Below are 24,326 nucleotides of genomic sequence, written 5' to 3' on the forward strand. Positions count from 1 at the left end.
TTTGTGGGGCAGGGTTTGAGCAGCAAAAGTCACCCATCTGGTAACATCTGGTGGAGCTTCGTCCTGCCAAATATGGCTGAAACAATTATAAATAAAAACAGACGAGGACGACTCTTAATTTCAAAATTGAATGCTGGTTATTTAAATCCAGCCTAGATTTTTAATCTTTCCAAACATGTAAGCCACACACCAAAAAAGAAAAACATTACCCAAGTGATTTAATATATTATGGTTTATTACTCATCACAAATGTCATTATCATCATTAATTATAAATACAACAGTTGCAGATCTGAAGGAATGAATTCAATTAGCTATGATTTTATTTCACTTTCGCCAGAGAAGAGAGTGACATGTAAACTTAAAGACACTAAAGACGTAACGGCATAGAAAGAAAAAAAAAAAACCCACACAGCTGAGACATTTTCCTCTTTTGAAATGTTTGCATCAGTTGAGTTATTCCCAATGAAATGTACTTAAGAATTACAGCTTCAGGGTCAATGGAGAAATGCACAAAGGACTTGATACAAATAGGCTTTGTCACTATTGCAGAGCAGAGCAAAGAGCAGCTAGTGTCAGATTCATTTGATCATCACGTCACCTCCAGCTCCCTGAACAAAGACAAACGACACCATCATCCAGATGTGAGCTGCGAGGACATATTGCTCATAAATACCATAATCCGCGGGCCTGAAAGTGTTAAAGGAAAAAAAAAAAAAAAAAAAAAAAAAAAAAAAAAAAAACATGTGGTGAAGCACAAAATCCTTTCCCCCACCCCGACGGCACCACTCAGATCAGCACGAGGTAAAATCAGTGCTGCTGTCACCACATAGACACACGCCAACAGTCATGATGAAGCAAAGTTTGCATAGATGTGTTCAGATTATCCACACTAAACACTACACTTAATCTGTGCCTATAATGCGCTGCCGTCGAAACAGAAGAGGGAAAGAGTGTGTGTGTGTGATATTCATATTCATATATAAATGACAGCCCTGTGAAGACCTGAAACAAGTGGGAAAACGATGAATATGGAGGACATGTTGGCTACAAGTACACGAAAGTCCCTCTAATCATCAACTACCAAACAGTACAGCTAAAGAGCATCAATGTTTGTTTTTCTTGCCATCAAATGGTTTACACTAACTACCTGGCACTATTCATCATATACTGACAGGGTTCAGCGCCACTTAATGTATGCATAAATATGTTACAGTACAGAACATTGAGTGTAAATACATTAGGGAGTTAGTCCATAAGTCATTATGAATGTTACAACACAACTTGGTGAGACAGAAGTACTTAAGATGTTCAATTAAAAACCACTTTTTAGTATATGACACAGTACAAAGACCTTCAGTTCCTAAATATTCTGCCAAAGTCAATCGTTCTAAAGGTTGTTCTCTCAATCTAAGGCTCATTTTCCCCCCACACTCAAGTCTGTTAATACTGCACTTCAGTAAACTGGAGACTCGTGAACCTAAGCTGACCAAACCAACAGTGAAAGTAAACCAAAAGACATGCATTGAGTTTGCTGAAGCTGAAGACTTAATGTGCAAAAAGAAAACAAAAAAGAAAACAAGAAATGAAATAAAAATAAAAGACTTTGAACAGTTCCTCTGCAACTATGCTGTGTAGTCAGCCTCTATTCCAGTCAACCAGGTGTCTCTCACTTAGATAGAAAAATACTCAGATCCAAAATAATAATAATAATTCATAATATACTATATTTGATTAAATTAACCACTTTTTACATAAATACATCAGAGCCCAAAAGGTCAAAGATCAGAGGTTAATGCTACATTGGCACACCTGGCACCTCCAGTCAAGTGGCTTCCTATAGGTCCACAAGGCTGAAACCAGCCTGCTGAGACGCTTGTTCTCCATGTCACCGCACTAAAGGAGTGGTCACCTTCAGTGGTGCTTTGTGACAAAATGACAAGTGCAAAAAAACCCAAAACAAACAAACAAAAAAACAAGAAAAATTCTTCATTCTCTTACGATAATTGAAATCACATTCTAATGAGTTAAGGACCCCATACCTGTGCACACTATTTTGTTCAATGAAACTGAAATAATACTAAACTCACAGAAGGATATTTGGTCTGCAGGAGTTGTGCACAGATACTGCTTGCACGTTAGCACACAAGCAATTTACTGATAATGTTGTACCTCCTTTTTTTAACCTTTGAAAAAAACAACAAAAAAAACCCCCTAAAACCTGAAATAAAAACATTACCTGCTTATCCAAAGCACAAAAAAAAAAAAGAAAAAAAAAAGAGTGACCCATTAAAACACTGCCGTCACTAACAGACTACAAGGTATGGTTTTTCCTCTACTTCCCCCTCTTTTGTTTTTGTTGTTTTTTTTAATCTAATCTAGTAAAAGTTTGAAAACACAGAAGGGGTTCAATGGTAGTTTGACTTAAAACAAAAAAGGGAGGCCACACAAAGCACATTGACACATTTCACTACACTACTAAGGCACAGACAACATTAAACGTGACAATAAATACATCCTCAACAATATTACTAGCATTTCTGTCTTCAGTGCCTGCGTTTGAGACTTTAAATGATTTATTTCCGTTTTCTCCCCTCCCCCAAATAACCCTTTTCATCAGATGAGACGTGACGGGGCATTTGGAGTGTTAACACGATCCTATGTATCGTAGGTAGACCTTTTATTTACATTTTCTATGGCACCGTAACAACTTCTGCAAGCGTTTGAGATGATTTTCCCCTCACACCACTGCCATCCGTTTAATTAAAATAATTAAAAAAAGAAGAGGAAAAAAAAAGAATTTAAAAAACTAAAACAGAAAGTGACTGCAATCCTTTATATATATAATAATTAAAAAAAAGTTTCACAGTCCATGCTCCAGTTGGGGAAAAAAAGAAAGAAAAAAAGGAAATTTTGTCCCATCTCACAAGAGGCAAAAAGTGCTGTTGAAACCATGATCCAGTTTTCTCCAACATAGTCCTTACACTACTTTAAATCCTTGAAATGATGCATTATATAGGAAGCCATCCCATTTTTATATTAGTCACTGTTTTTGGGGATCTTTTGTTCCCCTGACCTCTTTTTTGTGTTGTTTTGTTTGTTCAGCCTCCCTTTTTTTGTTATCCTGGAATGACGAGGTGGAAAATTAGGCCGACTCTTTCGCTGCTGCAGCTCCATTTTTGTCCTCTGCATCCCCTCCTCCTCCTCCTTTGTCTTTTTTCTTGCCCCCTTTCTTCTTCTCTTTTTCTAGCTTCTCTTTCTCTTTTTTGAGCCTCTCTTTTTCAGCCTTTTCTTTTTCCTTTTTTTCCTTCTGTTTTTTCTTCTCGTCTTCTTTCTCCTTCTTCTTGTCCTCTTTGCTTTTCTTCTTCTTCTTTCCTTCTTCCTCCACATTTGCGGCATCGGCTGATGGAGGTGCAGTTTCTTTTTTTGAATCTGGTAATGGGGGCAGAGGGGTGTTGTTTGCAGTAGGAGACGGGATAGTGGGAGTAATTTGCTCCGAGACGATCTTAGGAGAGGGGGCCAGAGTAGTGGGGGGTTGTGGTGTGCTTTGCATTGGGGCCGAAGAAGCAGGCTCGCCCTGTGCTGATGTGCTCTCTGAGGCTGGAGCAGGACCATGAGATGAACTAGCCACCTTTGATACTAAGGGGCTCTGCGGTGCTGCCTTATGACCTGCCCCTGGGGGCATAGGTGGTTTCTGGCTGGGCCCTCGGTTCGAGCTCGATGTTACTGCGGGTGGTGACGGAGGTGGAAAGCCCTCAAATCCTGACGGCCCTGAGAAGGAGCCCTTCTTGGCGTGGGAGTGGAAAGGAGCCTTAGATTTGCGGAAGCCAGGGAGTGACAGCAAACTGGAAGAGGCCCTGAGGGGTCCTGGTGGTGGGATCGAGCTTCCTAGGAAAGAGAAGCTTCCACCAGAGCTGATGGAAGCAGCTCTGCGTTTGTACTCAAAGATAGCTCTTGTACCGTGAAGGCGGCGTCCCGGCTGGTGCATAAGTTCCCCTCTGGACTCCCTCCACTTCCTCACCTGAATGTTGCACTCTCTCTCTATGAGTGCCTCAGTCACTGGGAGAGCGACGATCTGGACAACAAAACATCAGACAAAGTAGAGACAGACAGAGGAAGTGAGGATAACAAGATGAGCCACAACAGGATAAAATGACTAATAACTCGTGTCTCTGAGTAAAAACAGAAACAAGCTTTATGTACACGGCCTCCATAAGCACTGACCTCCTGTACCAATATGTCCTCTCTGATAGTGTCGGGTGAGATGTTTCTTAGACGCTCCATGGTCTCATACATGCCCTGAAGTTCCCGAAGTTTATCCACAGAACCAAGCATCTGTTTCAGCAGCACCAGGCCGACACGGAAGACTATCTTCACTCCTACACACAGACACTTAAGTTAGGTTTCTTTCAATCTAGAAAAACTAGATCTAGAAAAAAAAAGCAGTTCTCAAAGTTCTGTTAAAGGGGATAATTATGCATTTTCTTATTTTCACAAGTCATAAACACCGATACAGTTGAGGACACAGACATTTTCTATTCTTGGTTGCGTACGATGTAAATGAGGGCTGATATTCCTAATATGGTCATCTCAGGCACACCGCTCTGGCTGCGACCACAGAAGAGGGCGGGGCATCTGTGGTTGCAGCCACACCGCCACGTTTCGAGCATTTTTGAATAGAGCAGCTTTAAAGGGAGGAGAAAGGGGAGCTACAATAGCTTGAAGAGGATGAACACTATGACTGCAAAAGCCCCAGCGCCAGATAAACGTGGGTTACTTTGAATGGTGGATCATGAAAAACTACTACAGCAGAATCCAATAGCGAAAATACAGAGATGGAAAAAACACCCTTTTTCTCTTTTTCCACAGGATTAAAATAAAAATTATTTAACAAAAAAACAAAACAGTAAAATGCTGCATTCTTACAGCTCCTGCATTTAATCAAATCAGGTTGCTGGTCGTAAAGTACCTGCTATTTACATTTTAAATTTAATTTGATGCATTTGGGTTTTATTTTTTTGCCGTTTTATTTTATTCTATTGTTCTTAACTTATTTAATATTTTAAAGCGCTTTATAAATAAAATCGGATTGGATATTTAAGGTCAGACTGTTTCATGCACATTTGCAAGTAATTTCTAAACAGAGGTACATGGATCAAATTCACTAAACAGACAAAAGCGCTGCCAACTGGCTATGAAACCTGTAGATATTAACGGTACCTTCACAGAAGAACATGTCCCATACACGCAGGACACAGGACCATGGTAAAGTGCGTGAGAAGATACACATGAACCACTCCGTCATGTAGAGAATGGGATCAATCTTGAACTTCTTAAGATGACGATACGCCATTGGACACGTGCGACGCAGCACAGAGAAAAAGATTTCGCCATCAAGTTGAATCGCTTCCTAAAGGAAAAAAATAAATAAAACAAAATTATTAAAACTGAGATAACTGTGTAACAGACTAGCAATACATGTTTATTCACTCACCAGCCCTGCACTGTAGTAGCCAGGAAGATATTTCTCACATATTTGGACGAGGCACCAAAACGCTTGCTGTGAAAGAGAAAGAAAAGTTAAAGGCTTGCACAGCAAACAATAAATTGTAGATTGAAAAACAAATATATTCTGACTTATTATAGTGTGGGAGAGGACTATGTGGACACTACACTACAAGTAGATTGCAAAATACTAAGAAACAATATAAAAAGTAGAACTTCTCATCAGTGTTGTAACCACAATTGAGTATAATCCGAGTGCGTTTAAAGCAGATATGTGCATTATTATGCCCTCTGCTGCTACATGTGTTTGCTAAGCAAGTGTGTTTAATATTAAAGCATTAACCACTAAAACAAAGAGCAAAACTCGACTGAACAACATCAATCATTTCCTGAATACATCTTTTTATGTCAAACAAACAAACAAACAAAAATCAGCTTGCCCAGCTTTAAATAGATGTTGGTTTCATAAGAAAGCATTATCTGTAAAAGAATCTACAAGTCTAATTGTGACAAAGAGATAAAGGTGCAGTTTGCTATGAGGTACTGACGTGAGAAAACAAGCCTTACATAACACAGTTCGCGCTCACCTGTTTATTTAAAGAAATGAGCAAACTTAGATTTCACACTGCGACAGTAACATTTAAGCAGGCGTGGTCACAATACTGTAAAAACATCAGCCCACGCTGTTTCCATCGCGGACAGAAGTGAGGTCACAGAAAGAAATGATGTCACCTTGTAATATGGGTTAGGGGCGGTGCAATAAGCATTTTAGGCTTCTTCGGTCTCCTATTTTTAATTAAGAAGACTTTCCAGTGAAATAGCAACCAAATAAAGTCACGTTTCAGATGCGTTTTGTTTTCTCGCTCTGCCTACTCTCTTTTGTCAGCAGAGGAGGGATAAATAGAAAGACCAAGGCTAAAACAAAACATCCCTGATTTCTAAGAAAGTCTGACCACACACATAGCTAAAGGTTGTAAGATTAACTCATCATCCAATGCGTCAATTCATCCAGTTTCCTTTTTTTCTCTTATGTGAAAACAAACGCTGCACACCGGATTTAAAACACTGCTTCAAATGATACATGTTTAGATATGGAGGACAAAAGTAAACTGGACGGTATTTAACGTACCTGCATTTATTTTAGTTCTTTTGTAGTAAAAACAGACTTTCACCACAAGTCATTGTTCATATATTTATGAGACTTTCTCAAGAAATCACGCTTCTGAAGTCATCATTGTGAAACTAACACTCAAAACCTAATGAGAAACAGTACCCTAACCATTCCACCCCTCACCTCTGCAGGCATGTGCATGAGCAGTACTGCAGCCACCGGCGCTTGGGCCTGGCAGTAACCCTCATCGGGCCGGTAGATGGTGTAGGCCTTGAGGATTCGGTACAGATCCTGTTGCCTGCAAGAACAAGCATGACAATTATTCAGTGGCTTACGAGGGGAACTTGGGTGTTACCTCCAGTTCATGAGCTATTCAAAAAAAAAATTACATAAATAATAATAAATAATTTCTTTCAATAAACTTGAAAGAAAATGAAAGAATATTAATTATTCTATACAAGGATTACTTCAAACATCTTTTTAAAGTACACATTTGTTTTGTTCATTGGCTTTGTTTTGTCACGTTACCCTTTTTTTTCATTTCATCTTTGAATGTCTGATATCACTATTACTGCTATCTTTGATTCTGCCTTTAATCGAATCCAATTTGTTTTATTGTGGAAGCCAATTTTCCCTAAAAAACAATAACAAAAGTTTTTGATAAAGCCTCAAAAAAAAAAATAAAAAAATAAAAAAAATTATGTTTTATTGCTGATTGCAGACCCACAGCCAGCAGCTTTTATTAGTCCTTTTTCAATGAGCTATTGTGATTCTGTGTTTTATTCAGGATATTATTATATGGCACAGCCTTAATGTTTACCGACAGATATAGTAACATCCTACTGTGACCCTGCCCTGATACGCAGCTACAAAGATCAAATCATTTCCAAGTAGTGCAGAGTGCATGGTGTTCCTTTTTTAATCAATCCTGCATGCCATGGTTCCTCTGGTATAAAATAGACTGTGTTTGTGTTTACTGTTTTACCCATGGCCACCGCGAGCAGCAAACATCTCATGAAAGGGGAACTGCCTGTGGAGATCCTTCTCTATAATGTCCAACCATTTAGCCTCTCCCTGCTCTCTCTCCAGCTCCTGTAGCGAAAGAGAAAACAAACAAACAAACAAAAAAGTTATCAATAAATTCTCTGGAAATTATTTTTTAGCCATAAAAGTGGATTATACAGGACGTTTAATTATTAACTAAAAATAAAAAAGCTGGCAAAGAAATTATTTCATAGATAAGAGGAACAATAAGTTAGTAAATGGCTGGACACCGCCTAGTCAAGGCCAGACCCTCTCAGAGGGGCAGGGCATCAACAGGCAGGATTACTGGTCCTGATAAGAGGCTTATTGCTCACTAGGCCTGCGCCTGCGCCCCTTTAGCACTCCTGGAGCTGCAAGTGGCCTTCTCAGCCCCACTACAAGCCACTTAGTCAATACTAAAGATATCTCCCAAAATGTTTTCAAACCAGCTGCAATTGTCTTAAATTGAAAGAGAATTAAGTTGAATAACAGAGATCAAATAATTTGTATTTATTCCACTTTCTACATTGAATAAATGAAAACTAGTTCATTAGTGCTAAAAATGACATGACAACTGTGATACCTCAAATTTCCCAGGGTTGTCTCTTAGAAGCTCCTCACTGTTGGACAGCAGCTGCCAGGCTCTTGCTCTGAGAGAGGATGGAATCCCCTTCCTACAGCGCAGCTTCACCTGTAAGGCAGACATTTAGGCCATCGGCTCTGACATAATGTTTACCCATCATTAATTCATACTATATGTTCTTTTGGGGGGGGGGTTTCTGTGTGTGTGATTCTAGTTTTTACTGGCAGCAGTGACGTTATAAATAATGATTTTCAACTTGAATGTTTCATTAATAAAGATCAGATGTGCGACTTGATTGTTCTGTTATTTAATTTTTTAGCAGTTCTGTTCTCACTTTTACCATCACATACTGAAAGGCTGCTGTGTGTGTACCTTCTGGAAGCGATGTTTGACCCACTTATCCCAGTGGCAGAACATGTCAATCCATTTCATCTCCCGCTGTCGTGCAACTTCAATTCGAACTTCCTTTTCACTGCAATAGTGAGTAATATAAAATGACTTTATGCTGACAGAATGAGGAAGTTCTTTGTTCTTTTGATACCACTAAAAATTACACTTTGAGCACTTGAATCTAACGACACGAATGGCTTGCCTCAATTTGCAGAACATTTTGCTAACTCACAGAAAATCACGAACAATGGCAGGAATTGACTGGCACTGACACCCAGGGCAAATCAATAAGACTTTAATTATTCAACAGAGGAAGAGCAATTAGCTTGCCAGAAAAGTAAAAGCAAATCTGACAAAAAAAGGGGAGGAAGAGAGCAGATGGGTGCGATGGGAAATACAACACAGACAGAGTCAGTACATAATGAGTCACAAAAGCGCTCTCAGCACTATCTGAGTCAGACCAAGGGGAGATAAAGGACAGACAGATATGTTTAGAGTAGCATAGAAGAAGAGGAAGGCAGGAAAGGGAGGCTGGGATGGATCTCTGTGAGTCAGATGGTGTAAAGTGGCCATAGGAAAACAGTCAAGCAAGAGTTACACTTTTCTGAGTAAACCAATTCTGTGGTCATGATTTAATAGTGTCTCATATTACAAATAGTGATCCACCTGCAGTGAAGCTAAGCATGAAAAAGCAGATTTTTGCTATGCTTTGTTTAAAATATTAATATTACAGAGCGGCACAGCACATGCTTTTGTACAGTAGCTGGGAGTGTGTGTGACTGGTTAATGTGTACTTACCCCCCTTCACTGTACTGATTCCCACCTAGGAAGCCATACTTGTCAGTGCGTCTGACAGTTAGGCCATTAATCTCTGAATCTGACCCCACGGAGCTGCCATCTTCTCCCAGTCCAGACAGAGACTCCAAAGTTCCAGACATCAGACTGGCTGACTCAAGGTAACTGAGGGTGTCTGGTGCCGGCCGGGGTTTGGGTAGAGCGAAGGACAACGGTGGCTCTTGGATCAGGGGGAGTGGTGGGCTGTGGGGTTCAGCTCTGGTAGGAGTAGCAGGCAGTTCTCCCATCCTGGCTTCATTGGGAGTACCAGGCTTTGGGTACAAAGGTGGAGGCTCGTTTGGAGCATTTTGTGCTTCTTGGAGCGGCTGAGGTTTTTCTCCTTCAGCTGCTGCTGCTGATGATGATGATAAGACTGGAGGAGCAGGTGCGGGATTGGGACCTGCAGTCGTCTGGGGTTGTCCCACTTTAAGTTGAGCTTCTTCTACAACAGGATTTGGGTTACAGGTGACTTGCAGGTTAGGGTATAGGTTAGGACCAGGATTTAGATCAGGAGAGGGGGACGCCTGTGCCACTTCGCTTGGAGCTGGTGGCTTTCCTGCTGATTCTTCATTCCCTGGAGCAGGCTGCTGTACCGATGATAGAAGGGAAGCCTCAGCTGTGAGGTCGGGAGGATTTGAGGATCGGCGGGGAATCAAGGGGGACCCCCCTGCCAGTACTGCAGAAGTTTTTCCACTCAAAGCTTTGTCATTAAAAAGGGAAGACTTGGGTATGGACACCTCCCTGGGAGACTCTGTAGCAGTGCTGTTAGGTGGAGGAAGCCCTGGTGATGACGGAGGGATAGATGGAGCTGCATGAGGATCACCCAAAGCAGGTGGGGATGGGGATAAGGTGGAAAGCTCAGCCATGGTTCCACTCTCTCCTTTAGAAAAAGAAAAGAAAGACAAGCAGTTGAATTTTAATTGTAATAATATTAAACTCACAGCTACACAAATAATGCTTATACAGAGGGATAAAGACACAAATCTTAACAGCAACGGGTCAATAATAAAATAAAACATGGGTGTGAAAGTGTATGAAAACAGACTTCTAACAATTCCTTTGCAACTCTTCTTAAAACAGAAGCAGTTTAAGAATGAGTCAAAATTTTTAATTAATATTATTTTTAAACTAATATAATACATTCACTATAAAAAGATTCACAGCCCATCCCAGATTTCCCTCATAACATCAAGTGTGCTATCAACATAAACCTAACACCAATAGATACACGAAGCTACATTTCCTCTTTTGCCACGAAAGCCTATATTGTACAGTGAAGTGATAGTGGTGTGTCTACATAATTCAGGAACTTCTTATTTGTAGTCACACAAAGGCTCACGGCAAAAAACACACAAAAATGAAAACTCTTAGCAAATACATCAGAAATGTACTTAATCGATGATTAAGCCAGTGTCCCAGAAAATGCAATTTCCTCATTACATGCACGAGTGCACTGGTACTCAACAAAGCGGACGGACAACCATGGTGATCCAGCTTTTTTGCTGATGGAGCAGGTTCATGTTTGTGGTGGCTTCTCCAGACAGCTATGTGTTACGAGCTAGCAGCTAATAACACCACCACAATAGTCACAGTCACTTTGTTGTTATGTCCTCTCAAGAGGCCTTGCTACAAGCGACTCGACTTCCCGATTCAGCGCGCTAAGGCAACATTTTACGAGCAGCTAATAGTTAACACCCACCCTGCCTCCCTGCCAGGCCCCAGCTGAGCAACGTCCACAGGCCTTGTCCACCCCGCTGCCCCCCTATCAACTATAACTTCAACTCCACTCTTCAACTCACCCACACCGGCGTGTCACTGTGATCGGTCCGCCTGGATAGCCAGCCAGGGGGTTCCTGTCGTCTCGTCCCCCCGCCACAGCTCCGGTTCCGTAACCTTATCCAATTAATGAGAACACGAAAAGGCGACACAGGGGCAGGAACCGCTGAACGGGGAGAAGAGCTGGGAGAACAAACGTCCCGCAATCCGTGAGCTAGCTAGCTAAGTTAACAGCTAGCTAAGTTAGCTTATTTAACTATTAGCATTAGCCCCGATAGTGTTCTGTTTCTGTTAGCCGTGCTAGCTAGCGGGATGCCTCGGTACCGCGGTTACACATGCGCACTTGTTCGACGCATTCTCACCAAAGTCAAGCGAGTCTGTAAGTGATAATTTTCATTTTGTAATAGGCCGACTTTCTGTGATCAGATGTCCAGGCACAGCCGCAGGGGCTCGGCAGACACGAACAGCCTGTATTTCCTACTGACAGCTACGCGCGCGTTCGCGTCAAAAGACGACAAGCACGCACACGTACAGGAACCTCCCTGCTTACACACTGTCATTGCTTCCATAAAAACTAATTTAGAAATTCGGGATAATATCAATAGATATGTCTAATTTTTTATTGTTGTGAACAATGACGTTTGTTTCTTATATATCTATGTTAAACACCCCCACTGCACTGTTTACTACTTTGGATTGTTATGTTAATGGGAAGTGTTTCACTAATGGCTGAATGGTTCTTTTTGTCAGTGTCACCATCTTCAAACCATACATCACTACCGCCTTGTAAATCTTTTCTTTCACTCTTGTTGCTATCCTTTTGTGAAAAATCACCCCTGGTGCTTGTCTCCACCTGCTTCAACTCACCTGGCCTGCAATTTCCTTCCATGTTTACTATTACACCTGTCTCGGTCTCATTCACACACATTTTCTGCTATGCTTCTATTGAGTTTATGTTTCATATATCTTTTATTAGAAGCAAGTATCACAATTGTTACAGGTTAGTAGGATATATGCCCCCTTTCTGCTTCTATTGAGTTTAATTCAGCATATCTTCACCTTTCCAGGTTTTCTTCCACCTTTTACCTACTTTCATTGTCATCATAGTTCATAGAGACTCCTGCCTGACCTCATCTGTCATTCTGTCCAACACCAATGCAAACAAGAAAGAGCTCAGAGCTAATATCCGATGTAGTCCCACCCACACAGAGCAAGGCGTTCTGACCTTCTCTACTCTTCATCAGCAGTCTCAAAACAAACATCTCATCTGCAGTGCTCTTTCTTGGCATGAAATCATACTGCTGTTCGCTGATCATCACCTCTGTCCTCAACCTAGCTTCAACAACTCTTTCCTATATCTTCATGGTATGGCTCATCACTTTTGTCCCTCTGTAATTATTCCAGGTCTGCACATCATCCTTGTTTTCTTTTTTTTAATAATTAAAGTTTTTTATTATTATTATTTTGAACAATTAAGAAAACCATAACATAACAACCCAAAACAACAAAAAAACACACTCAGCGAAGAAAAATAAATAAATATATAAAATAAATAAATCAATAAATAAATAAATAGATAAACTGTTGCACACACAGTTAAGTCTTAATTCATACTGTATCTCACATTGTCTTCATGTTGTAGGCCCATATAAACCAAAAAACTGTCCCATTGTTCTGTTAGAGTCTCTGTCTTACTGCTCAGTCTTCCCAGCATTTTCTCACATGCGGCATTTTCAGTCATTTTCTCCTTCCACTTTTTTAGGGTTGGAGTCCGAGGGTCTTTCCAAAGTGTTAAAATGAGACGAACACACGTCACAATCCCAGTGTTTAACACTCTAAATCCTGCTTTGTCTAACTTTGGCACCTCACCTCTGTCCCCCAATAGGCACAGTCTTGGTGATCTATGTAATTTTAAGTTTCACCCAACCCTCCATATATTTTAAAACATTTTCCCATATTGGGGAGACCAGTGGACATTCCCATAAAGCATGTACTAACGTACCTTTTCCTTCTTGGTACTTCCAGCACAGGTCGTCTTTACTGATTCCCATTTTACAAAGTCTCGTTGGTGTATAATAGTACCTATTGAGAATTTTATATTGAATACATTTGCCTCTAGCTTCCCTAATGTAGAACCCATTTTCAGAAACAATTGAATCCCATGTTCCCTCATCGAAGGAACAATCCAGATCTTTTTCCCAAGCCCTTTTAAGACTTTTACATATGTTGTTTTTAACCCAATGACATAAATGATACCATTTTGATGCCTTTGCAGTTAAGGGTGGAAGTACAAAGAAATTCTCTATGACATTTTTCTCCTGAGACAATTTTATTTTATCTTTCAGACAGTCTCTCATTTGTAAATATCGCCAAAAATGGCCGGGTCATTCCAAATTAAACTTTACTGTCAAATCATTGAAGGACATAAACATGTTATCTTCATATAAATCACTTATTAATCTTATGCGTTTTTTGTGCCACTGTGGCCAATAAATTGTTTGTTTACCTATTTTTATTTTTGAGTTGTGCCACAGGGGTGCATATTTTTGAAAGTATGGGGAGAGATTGCAGCTCTTGTGAACCTCTTGCCACATCATTTTTGAAAAAAATAACATCATCTTTGTTTTCTAAAATAAGTACCAATCAGTTAATTCATCAGACATCCTCTCACTCTCCAGGACTGTGTTAAGCAATCTGATTAAAAGCCCACCTCCCTCTCTCCCAGACATCTCCATACCTCCAAATGCATAGATAAACACAGATGTCTTCCGCTGTTCATTTGCTTCATAGCTGTTTTTAGTCATTAGTGTCAGTTTAAATGAAAAACTTGCTGCTATGTTTAGCAACCTAAATGATAAAAAAGTGCAAATAATTTGGACATCAGAAAACAACAGATTTCATCAGTACAATGTATAGTAACTCCCTTTTCCCTGTAATTATAAAACCAAGTAGAATAACAATTGATACAGCTACATTGATAGATAATATATTCACAAATAAAATTGACCATGAAATAGTAGGTGGACTTCTTATAACTGATATAAGCGATCATCTTCCTGTTTTTGCAATTTTCCAAAATTATTTTGGGATTAAAACTAAACAAAAGAATCAAACATTTGATATGATACGACATAGAACAACAAGAGCCATTGCTGCCCTCCAGGTGGACTTAAAGGAACACAATTGGAATGAGGTTTTTGCAAATGAAGATTCAAATAGTGCATATGATGCATTCCTATCAACTGTAATCTCACTATATGAAAAACATTGTCCTTTATTGGAAATCACTAGAAAGCATCACAGATCAAATAAGCCATGGATCACAATCTATATAAGAGATTCATAAAACAGAGGACAAAAGATGCTGAAATAAAGTACAAGTTATACAAAAATAGATTAGTAAATATTATAAGAACAAGTAAGAAAGAATATTACCACAAATTATTGGAGAAAAGTAGAAGTAACACACAAGAAACATGGAGGATATTAAATAATATAATCAAAAAGGGCTCAAAAGATAAGAATTATCCAGACTATTTCAAAAAAAGATAAAGACATTGTGCTTGATAAAACTAAAGACATTGCAAATGAATTTAATGATTTCTTTGTAAATGTTGGCTTTAATTTAGCAAAAGAAATTCCAGAGTCAAGAAATAATAACGACTTAATTATTTAAGTCGTTATTATTTCTTGACTCTGGAATTTCTTTTGTGTCCTCCATGTGTCCTCCATGTTTATTGGTGCTGTAACTCATAGAGAAATAATTAACATTGTGAAGGCATTTAAAAATAAAAAGTCCACTGACTGTTTTGGTATTGACACGATATTAGTTAAAAGTATTATAGAATATATAGTGCAACCTTTCACATACATTTGTAAACTTTCCTTTCGAACTGGTGTGTTTCCCTCACAAATGAAAATAGCAAAAGTTATTCCAATCCATAAAAACGGAGAGAGATGTCAGTTTACCAATTACAGGCCAATATCACTGCTCCCACAGTTCTCAAAAATTTTAGAAAAGTTATTTGTTAATAGACTTGGAGAAGCATAATCTCCTAAGTGATAACCAATATGGCTTTAGAGTGAAAAGGTCCACTTCGATGGCAGTGATGGAACTTGTAGAAGGGATATCTAATGCTATAGATAATAAGGAATATACTGTTGGTGTTTTTATAGACTTAAAAAAGGCGTTTGATACAATTGATCATTCTATATTAATGAATAAACTAGAGAGAGATGGCATAAGAGGGATAGCATACAAGTGGATGAAAAGTTACCTGGATCATAGATCAATATGTCGAAATCAATAATGTAAAATCTAAGCAGTTGAAGGTAACTTGTGGTGTTCCTCAGGGCTCTGTGCTGGGCCCTAAATTATTCATATTATATATAAATGACATATGTAGTGTTTCCAAACCTACGGTGGCCCCTAGAGACAAAGCACGTACAAACTCCAAAACACATGCAAATTCCAAAACACATGCAAACTCCAAAACACTTGCAAACTAAAGAACACACGCAAACTCCAAAACACGTACAAACTCCAAAACACTTGCAAAATCCAAAACACTTGCAAAACCCAAAACACGTACAAACTCCAAAACACTTGCAAAACCCAAAACACTTGCAAACTAAAAAACACATGCAAATTCCAAAACACGTACAAATTCCAAAACACTTGCAAAATCCAAAACACTTGCAAACTAAAAAACACATGCAAAATCCAAAACACGTACAAACTCCAAAACACTTGCAAACTAAAAAACACATGCAAATTCCAAAACACTTGCAAACTAAAAAACACATGCAAATTCCAAAACACGTACAAAATCCAAAACACTTGCAAACTAAAAAACACATGCAAATTCCAAAACACGTACAAACTCCAAAACACGTACAAACTCCAAAACACTTGCAAAATCCAAAACACGTACAAATTCCAAAACACGTACAAATTCCAAAACACTTGCAAACTCAAAAACACATGCAAATTCCAAAACACAACGGAAGTGCTCCAGGACGCTAGGGGCAGTGTTGAGCTCGATTTGCAAAATAAACGGCAAGTTTGTCTGTATGGGACGGTCTAGTCTCCGTCGCGCTTCCCAGGTTGCCTAGCAACCGTGATACTAACCGCTGGAAACGTGTCATACAACTTGGTTTGACAGAAATGAGGGAGAACATATTTTGTTCATTTGTTTGTTTGTTTCTACATGAGCTTTGTGTGATTTGATAAGTATCTGAGGCTGAGACCACAGGACAGTAAAACATGATTTTTGGGCTTCATTTCTGTACTGAACAGTCATTTCAAGATTAATTAGTAAATAAGAATTAGCTGATGTTGTTCATGAGACTAAAGTCATATCACTTTGGTAATGTAAATATAATATGGCCAATATTCTAGTTATTATATTAATCATTATTAGCTATTACAGCAGTGAACATGAACTCTGTGTCAAATACTGAGCTTCAATACAGATTCAAGTTGCAGTTATTTATATGTCTTATCACCTTAAATCTTCACTCAAAGACAAGTATCTTTGACAGTGCATATATAGGTGTATCATATATAAGAGACAAATGTTGTTCCTTCATGCTGGCATTACTAAATTTGGCTCATTGCTTACATATATTTATAAAAAGAAAAATGTACAAGCTGTGATAACTGTTTCTGATAAAATGAAGAGTAGACTGATATATGAAATATTCCTTTATTGGGTGAGAAAATCAGACCATGTCATAACTGCTTTAAGTCATACAGAATAGATATCAGAGCCTTAAACAGGCTGGCTTCTGCTAAATGGGTCAAACTGGGCAGAAAGTAAACAAACACATAACATCCTTACAGAATATGATGTAACACTATAGATCAACTTAGCTCAGAATATATAAAGCATATAAACAATTACAGCAATATGATGCAACAAACACAGCAGTGCTACTGATCCAAAATACTCAAAGCTTCATAGAACTGAAACAAACATTTGTTTTTAGCTCCATTCTGCTGCTGATACATACTTTAGGTTTCTGAATATTACACTTGTTGCTGCCTTTCATAGTGTGTAACTTGAAGGCCCTGAGTACTTTCTCCCACACTGAAAACACTGGAATGATAAAATTATTTGAACATTACCTAATAAGACTGATTCAGGACAGACAATTAGTTATTTTAAACTTTTCTAGCAGTCCGTCTATTCTCTCCATCTGTCAGCTGCTGCTGGCTCTTCCTCCTCCTCTTCCTCACACACTGTTGAGTTTGTCCTGGTGGATCATCAGGGGTGCAAAGCCTCACAGATGATGTGCAGCAGTGGGTCCCTCAGTCTGTCCTCACTCTGGACACTTGCAGTCGTCACACATGGAAATCAAATGTGTGATAAGCTGCAGGATTCAAACACAAGTGTGACTTATAAACACATGTTCATATTTTTATTACACAATCAGAGAGAAAGAAACAGAGAGAGAGTGCAGGACAGACAGACAGGTGACAGTCTCAGGTGTATACACTGCTACAAAACAGCACAAAAGAAGGAGGATTTAGTGTTTGTGTTATTACGAAACAAGAGGAGTTCCCAGATGGTACAGTGGACACACATGTGTGACTCCTGTGATTAAAGCATCTTTCTTTCAGCTTAACGAGTGAACCGTCAGCTCGTTCAAACACACGTTAAAGTCCGTTTGGCTCGACACCACCGAACAGAGGCAGCAATATAACACAGCTAACATTAACTTTTACTGCCTTACTTTCAGTTAATGTATTTTGTTTTGCACTATGCATATTTTATATGCCATTAGGTCATTTATTGTGAAAATTCTCATGTAGGAACTATTGTACTGCATTTTGGTTCCACTGGTGCACCTGAGGGAGATGCACGCCCATGTTTATGTGTGAGCATGGCAAGTTGAAGCAAGAGAAGCCAATTTAATTCAGAGAAAGTTGTTTCTTAAAAGTATCTGTAAAGTGCTCATTTCTGCCTCAAAGCATGGGTCAGCCAGCGAGGTATGTTTGTATGTTATATAGATCATTTTATGTCTTTAATTCACTCGTCTTACTATCTCATTGGATTTTATGTTATGTTTTAGTTCGACGGTGGCGTAGTTTGTGATCAAGGTGAAGCTGTAACAACCCCAAGATCTTACAACTAACATTAAAGCCAACTTCATGCCATCAGTAAAAGAACTCTTTATTGACTTTAAGAAGAGGTAGAAGTGATAGTCGAACTCGGACCTGCATGATTCCCGGCCCCCTGGTGGCAACATCGTGCCAGTGCACCAAGGACCAAGCTGCTGCAAATGTTAATGGACACACAAGTTCACAGTTGCTTCTTCATAAAGATGTCCAGAAGCCAGACATTAAAGTTTATGTTTGGAAAGATGACACAAGGAAGGAGAAACAATAAGGAACTGTGTTAAGCCTGACAACAACAGCATCACAAGTTAGCAAGAAGGGAATTAATGCACCCAAGTTCACAATTCATTACTCAAGTCAAGTTAAAGGGAGATTTTGCATCAACAAATAAGTGCATTACAAGAAAAACAAAATGTCAGACACAAATGAGACAGAAATTGAAGCTCCCAGTGCAGAACAAGCTGCAAGGCAAGTGGATGAAACCTCTTTAGAGCAAACAGTGCAAATAGAGCAACGTAGAAGTGAAAGGTCTCGCATGCTCACAGAAAAAGGAAAAGAATTCCATAATCAAAGGTTACAAGGGTTGCAACGTCGCTTTGACAGTATTTATGACAGATGGAAAGCATTAATCAAAGTGGCAAAAAAATCTGTTATAAAAGGAGATCCACCTGACATTCTTGAAGGTCACATGAACGTTGTACAAAGAGAAGCAGCCGAGCTTAATGATATTTATGATGAATACAGAGCAATGGATGGACCACCTCATGATATGCGTTCCAAGCTAGACAAATGCACATCAGTGACTACAGTAGTTTTGCAAAAGATCAAATGTCACATTAAAGGAGAAACTCAAGAGGAGATTGTATGGCCTGATGCAGGCTCTATATTTACATCCTCTAGCTCTGTTAGTGTCTCAGTTCATAGTCCATTTAAAGCCAATACAGTTCTTTCTAATGGTTCCTCCTCCAAAAGACAAGAAGCTGCAGCAGAGTATGAAGCCACAAAGGCTGTGCTTCAGATAATGACAGAACAAGAGAAGTACAGAGAAAGAATGCAAATGCTTGAAGAAGAAGACAAACGCATATTCGCAGAGCAAGCAGCTGCTGCAATGTCACAACGTCTCCTAGAGGAAAAGGAGGAAACTGAGCGCAAGTTACAAAGAGAAAAGGAGAAAGCGGCCCTGATAAAGAGACAACAAGAGGAAAGTGCTGCGAGGAGAAGGTCAGTTGAGGACTTAAGAAGAGAAATTGAAAGATTGGAAAATCTGAAAGGACTCAAGGCAGCACAGGCAAAACTACAAGTTTATGAGGAAGACTACATTTCAGTAAAGCAAGAAAGAGTCACTCTAAACCCTGCAAACTTACAGGTAACAGAGTCCAAGAATACTGCTAATCAACCCTTACAACCACGAAGAGAGTCAAATGTCACTTATGAGAGCACAGGTGAGCTTGTAAAGGTTTTGGCAGAAGCTATGTCAGCTAATAGACTGCCTATTCCAGAGCCCTCGGTATTTAGTGGGGATCCACTTAAGTTTAAGCATTGGAAGGCGTCCTTTCAGACTCTAATAGAGAGAAAGAACATTCCCACTGCCGAAAAGATATTTTTTCTACAGAAGTATGTTGGTGGCTGTGTTAAGGAAGCCTTAGATGGCTATTTTCTGATTGGCTCTGAAGACTCATATGAGGCAGCATGGAATATGCTCAATGAACGTTATGGAGAGCCTTTTGTCATTGCTAAGGCCTTTAGAGACAAGTTACACACCTGGCCAAAGGTCACAGGAAAGGATAGTGCAGAGCTAAGAAAGTTTGTGGACTTTTTACAAAGCTGCCAATCTGCAATGACTAATAATGAGAATCTGAACATTCTCAATGATGGCATTGAGAATCAAAGACTTGCTGCTAAACTACCAGATTGGTTAAGTAACAGGTGGAACCGAAAGGCTACAGAGTACCAGCTGGAGCACAAAAGATTCCCACGTTTCAGTTACTTTGTAACATTCCTGTCAATGGAGGCAAGTATCGCATGTAATCCCATTACATCATACCAAGCCATAAGACAAAGTGACTTTGACCAACCAAAGACAAAACCTCAACCTACACCCATTCCTAAGAGACAAGATACAGTGAAAATCTTCACAACTAACTCTACTGAAAGAAGCATGGTCTCTTGTGTGTTTTGTAAAAGAGCAGGACATGGCTTACACAAGTGTCGTAAGTTCACTGAGAAACCTGTCGCTGAGAGAGTCAAATTTATTCAAGGCGAAAAATTATGTTTTGGCTGTTTAAATAGTGGCCATCTCTCCAAGAACTGCAGCAACAAGATGACATGCAACACATGCTCAAAACGGCATCCTACATGCCTGCATGAAGAAAGACAAAGACAAGAGGCAAAGAAAGAACCACCTAAAGAGCAACAAGTAAGTGAACTGAAGGAAACCCAGCATCAGGTAACACAGTCACAAGACATAGTCAATGAGACCACATCTAATAGAGTGACTCATGAAAGTAAAAACACACAGACATCTGCAATAGTCCCAGTCTACGTATCCACACAAAATGAGCCAAGTAAAGAAGTACTGATCTACGCTCTGCTGGACACACAGAGTGATTCTTCATTTATTCTTAATGAAGTAGCAAATAACTTGGACACAACCAAAACTCAAGTTAAGCTCAATCTATCTACAATGTCATCCAAGAAAACTACTGTACCATGCACAAAACTTGAAGCTCTGCAAATAAGAGGACTGTTTTCCAAGAAGAAACTCACTGTACCAGTTGTTTACACACGAGACTTTATACCCGCTAATCGTAGTCATATTCCTACTCCAGACACTGCAAGGGCATGGTCACATTTGGAGCATCTCACTGAACATATTGCACCCCCTTTGGACTGTGATATAGGACTCCTTTTAGGGTACAACTGCACACAAGCCTTAATGCCCAGAGAGGTCGTATGTGGTGAAGAAAACCAGCCATACGCTCAGAGAACAGATTTGGGTTGGAGCATCATCAGCTACTGTGATTCATGTGATACAGGTAATGATGTAATTGGAGTAAGTCACCGCATCATTGTAAAACAAGTTATACCAGAGACTGAGTCACCCACAAAACTAAAGAATAAGGTTCATTACATCTGCAAGACACAAGTAAAGGAAGTAACATTTCCAGATGTAATCAAAGCACTTGAATCAGACTTTACAGAGAGAGCAGTGGAAGAGACAAGCATTTCGCAAGAAGATGTCCGCTTTATTACAAAGCTACAAGAAGGAATAAAGCAAAAGCTAGATGGACACTATGAAATGCCACTGCCTTTCAAGGGCGACAGGCCAGATCTTCCCAATAACATGCCAAGTGCAATGCAACGTTTAAGTAGTCTCGAACGCAGATTCAAAAGGGACCAAAGGTACTACACAGACTATGCAAATTTTATGGCGAACATGATAGCATGTGGTGACGCAGAGAAAGTTCCGGAGAAAGAACTCTGTAATACACCTGTTTGGTATATCCCCCACCATGGGGTATACCACCCTCAGAAGCCCGGCAAGATACGTGTAGTCTTTGACTGCTCTGCACAATATCAAGACACTTCGCTGAACATGCACCTGCTTACAGGGCCTGACCTCACAAACACTTTGGTGGGAGTGCTCTGTAGGTTCAGGAAGGGCTCCGTTGCTGTAATGTGTGACGTGGAACGCATGTTTCACCAGTTTCATGTAACACCTCAAGACCAGGACTACTTACGCTTCCTGTGGTGGGAGCATGGTGACCTAAGCGTTCCACCCTCAGTCTTTCGAATGAAGGTTCATCTCTTTGGCGCTGCTTCTTCTCCTGGCTGTGCCAACTTTGGGTTAAAACATCTAGCCACGCAAGGTGAGGGAAAGTTCACTCCAAACACTGTAAGGTTCATTCAAAGGAACTTTTATGTAGATGATGGACTTGTTAGTGTTATGTCAGAGTCAGAAGCCATAAAACTAGTCCAAGAGGCAAGAGAACTGTGTAGCACAGGTAAACTAAGATTACACAAGTTCATATCAAACAGTGAAAATGTGATAAAGTCATTGCCGAGAGAAGAGTGTGCAGAAAGTATTAAGGATTTAGATTTGGCACTTGGAGAGCCATTAATGGAAAGGGCTCTTGGTGTTCAGTGGTGCGTTTCTGCTGATGAATTTCAGTTCAGAATAACTGTAAAAGAGCACCCAATGACAAGAAGAGGAATTCTGCGCACAATAGCATCAGTGTATGACCCACTGGGATTTGTGGCACCGTTCATCCTAAGAGGAAAGCAAATCCTGCAACAGTTATGTCAAGAGAAAGTTGGATGGGACGAGCCACTCTCAAATGATCTCAGCACACAGTGGGAATCCTGGCTCCTAGATCTTCAAACCCTGTCAAAGGTGAAAGTTCAAAGACATGTCTTACCTGCAAACACAGACATTGCACAGTGTGAATTACACCATTTTTCAGACGCTAGTGTGACAGGCTACGGAGAGTGTAGTTATTTAAGAACAGTAACATCAAAGGGTGATGTTCATTGTGCCCTAGTCCTGGGAAAGGCACGTGTAGCCCCAACCAAGGTCACTACTGTCCCTAGACTTGAATTAACGGCTGCAGTAGTTGCCGCAAGAACAAGTGCAATGTTAAGAAATGAACTGGAGATAAGTGATCTTGAAGAACACTTCTGGACAGATTCCAAGGTAGTGTTGGGATACGTGAATAATGATGCAAAGAGATTTCACGTGTTTGTGGCAAATAGGATTCAAAGGATACGGTCACTCACAGACCCACGACAGTGGCATCATGTACCATCTGAAAGTAATCCTGCAGACCATGCATCAAGAGGACTCAGTGTCCAACAGCTACTCAACTCTAACTGGTTTAAAGGTCCAGAGTTTTTGTGGCAAAGCGAGCTACCTGTTGAAAATGGCAAGTTTACGGAAGTCAAGCCCAATGATCCAGAGCTAAAAACAGTACATGTGTTCAACACCAAAGTAGAAGAAAGGAGAACAATACTAGACCGTCTCACCAAATTCTCAGACTGGAGAAGAGCGGTTAAAGCTATTGCTCGTCTACAGAAATTTGTGAAGGATTTTAAAGGACTCACCCAAACAAAGGGTGAAAACACAAGTGTTGAGGACAGACAAAGGGCAGAACTGTTCATAATAAAACTTGCACAAGAAAACACATTCAGCAAAGAAATCAAGGACTTAACTAGAGGAAAGGACATTCAACTGAAGGATAAGACACACAAGCTGTACAGCCTAAGTCCATTTGTTGATGAGCAGGGAGTGCTCAGGGTGGGAGGACGTTTAACAAGAGCAACTCTGCACCCATATATCAAACATCCTGCCATTATTCCCAAATCAAGTCATGTGTCGTCTTTACTTATTAAACACTACCACGAAAAGGTGCAACATCAAGGAAGAGGAATAACTGTCAACGAGCTGCGCTCCAATGGACTATGGATCACAGGATGCAGCAATGCAGTTGCTTCTCACATCTACAAGTGCACAACCTGCAGAAAGTACAGGAGACATACTCAAGATCAACGGATGTCCGATCTGCCAGAGGATAGAATGGAAGCAACACCCCCATTCTCCTACTGTGGCATTGACTGTTTTGGACCTTTTTATGTAAAAGAGGGTAGAAAAGAACTTAAAAGGTATGGTCTTCTTTTTACATGTATGTGTTCTAGGGCAATACATATTGAAATGCTGGATGACCTTACCACTGATGCCTTTATGAATGCATTACGTTGTTTTATTTCTATTCGTGGACATGTAAGACAAATTAGGTGTGACCAAGGTACTAATTTTGTTGGTGCTAAGGGAGAGTTTTTGAATGCACTAAAGGATTGTGACAAAGAACAGTTGAAACAATATGGATGTGAGTTTGTTCTGAACACCCCCTCTTCAAGTCACATGGGAGGTGTTTGGGAGAGGCAAATTAGAACTATTAGAAGTGTTTTAACTTCTATTTTGGATCA

At 39.9% G+C, this 24,326-nt stretch overlaps 2 protein-coding genes across 2 annotated transcripts; one reads left to right on the forward strand and one right to left on the reverse strand.

Moving 5' to 3' along the window:
* Window positions 1–232: 232 nt before the first annotated feature.
* On the reverse strand, window positions 233–11,712 carry tbc1d10b (TBC1 domain family, member 10b). Its single transcript, XM_080905087.1, has 10 exons — window positions 11,245–11,712; window positions 9,410–10,325; window positions 8,594–8,693; window positions 8,222–8,329; window positions 7,601–7,707; window positions 6,799–6,913; window positions 5,494–5,559; window positions 5,220–5,409; window positions 4,224–4,378; window positions 233–4,074 (listed from the first exon to the last, which is right to left on the reverse strand). Exons 2-10 carry the CDS (start codon window positions 10,309–10,311, stop codon window positions 3,145–3,147), a joined length of 2,673 nt encoding a protein of 890 aa, XP_080761213.1. The 5' UTR covers window positions 10,312–10,325; window positions 11,245–11,712; the 3' UTR covers window positions 233–3,144.
* Window positions 11,713–17,603: 5,891 nt separating this feature from the next.
* On the forward strand, window positions 17,604–23,305 carry LOC308411331 (uncharacterized protein; the record flags this gene model as incomplete). The annotated part of the gene is made up of 3 exons (XM_080905219.1): window positions 17,604–18,215; window positions 18,299–22,213; window positions 23,097–23,305. The coding sequence occupies exons 2-3, from the start codon at window positions 18,757–18,759 to the stop codon at window positions 23,303–23,305; spliced, it is 3,666 nt and encodes a 1,221-aa protein (XP_080761345.1). The 5' UTR covers window positions 17,604–18,215; window positions 18,299–18,756.
* Window positions 23,306–24,326: the final 1,021 nt, after the last annotated feature.

The sequence above is a fragment of the Rhamphochromis sp. 'chilingali' genome, assembly GCF_963969265.1.
Source record: "Rhamphochromis sp. 'chilingali' genome assembly, chromosome: 15".
Classification (NCBI taxonomy): Eukaryota; Metazoa; Chordata; class Actinopteri; order Cichliformes; family Cichlidae; genus Rhamphochromis; species Rhamphochromis sp. 'chilingali'.

Excerpts from the sequence above, each read along its gene's own strand:
- tbc1d10b (XM_080905087.1), bottom strand. The coding sequence starts at position 10,311 with ATGGCTGAGCTTTCCACCTTATCCCCATCCCCACCTGCTTTGGGTGAT. Across the intron at positions 7,708-8,221 it reads ACAACCCTGGGAAATTTGAG|GAGCTGGAGAGAGAGCAGGG; the intron begins GTATCACAGTTG and ends CTTTCGCTACAG. Across the intron at positions 5,560-6,798 it reads TCATGCACATGCCTGCAGAG|CAAGCGTTTTGGTGCCTCGT; the intron begins GTGAGGGGTGGA and ends TCTCTTTCACAG.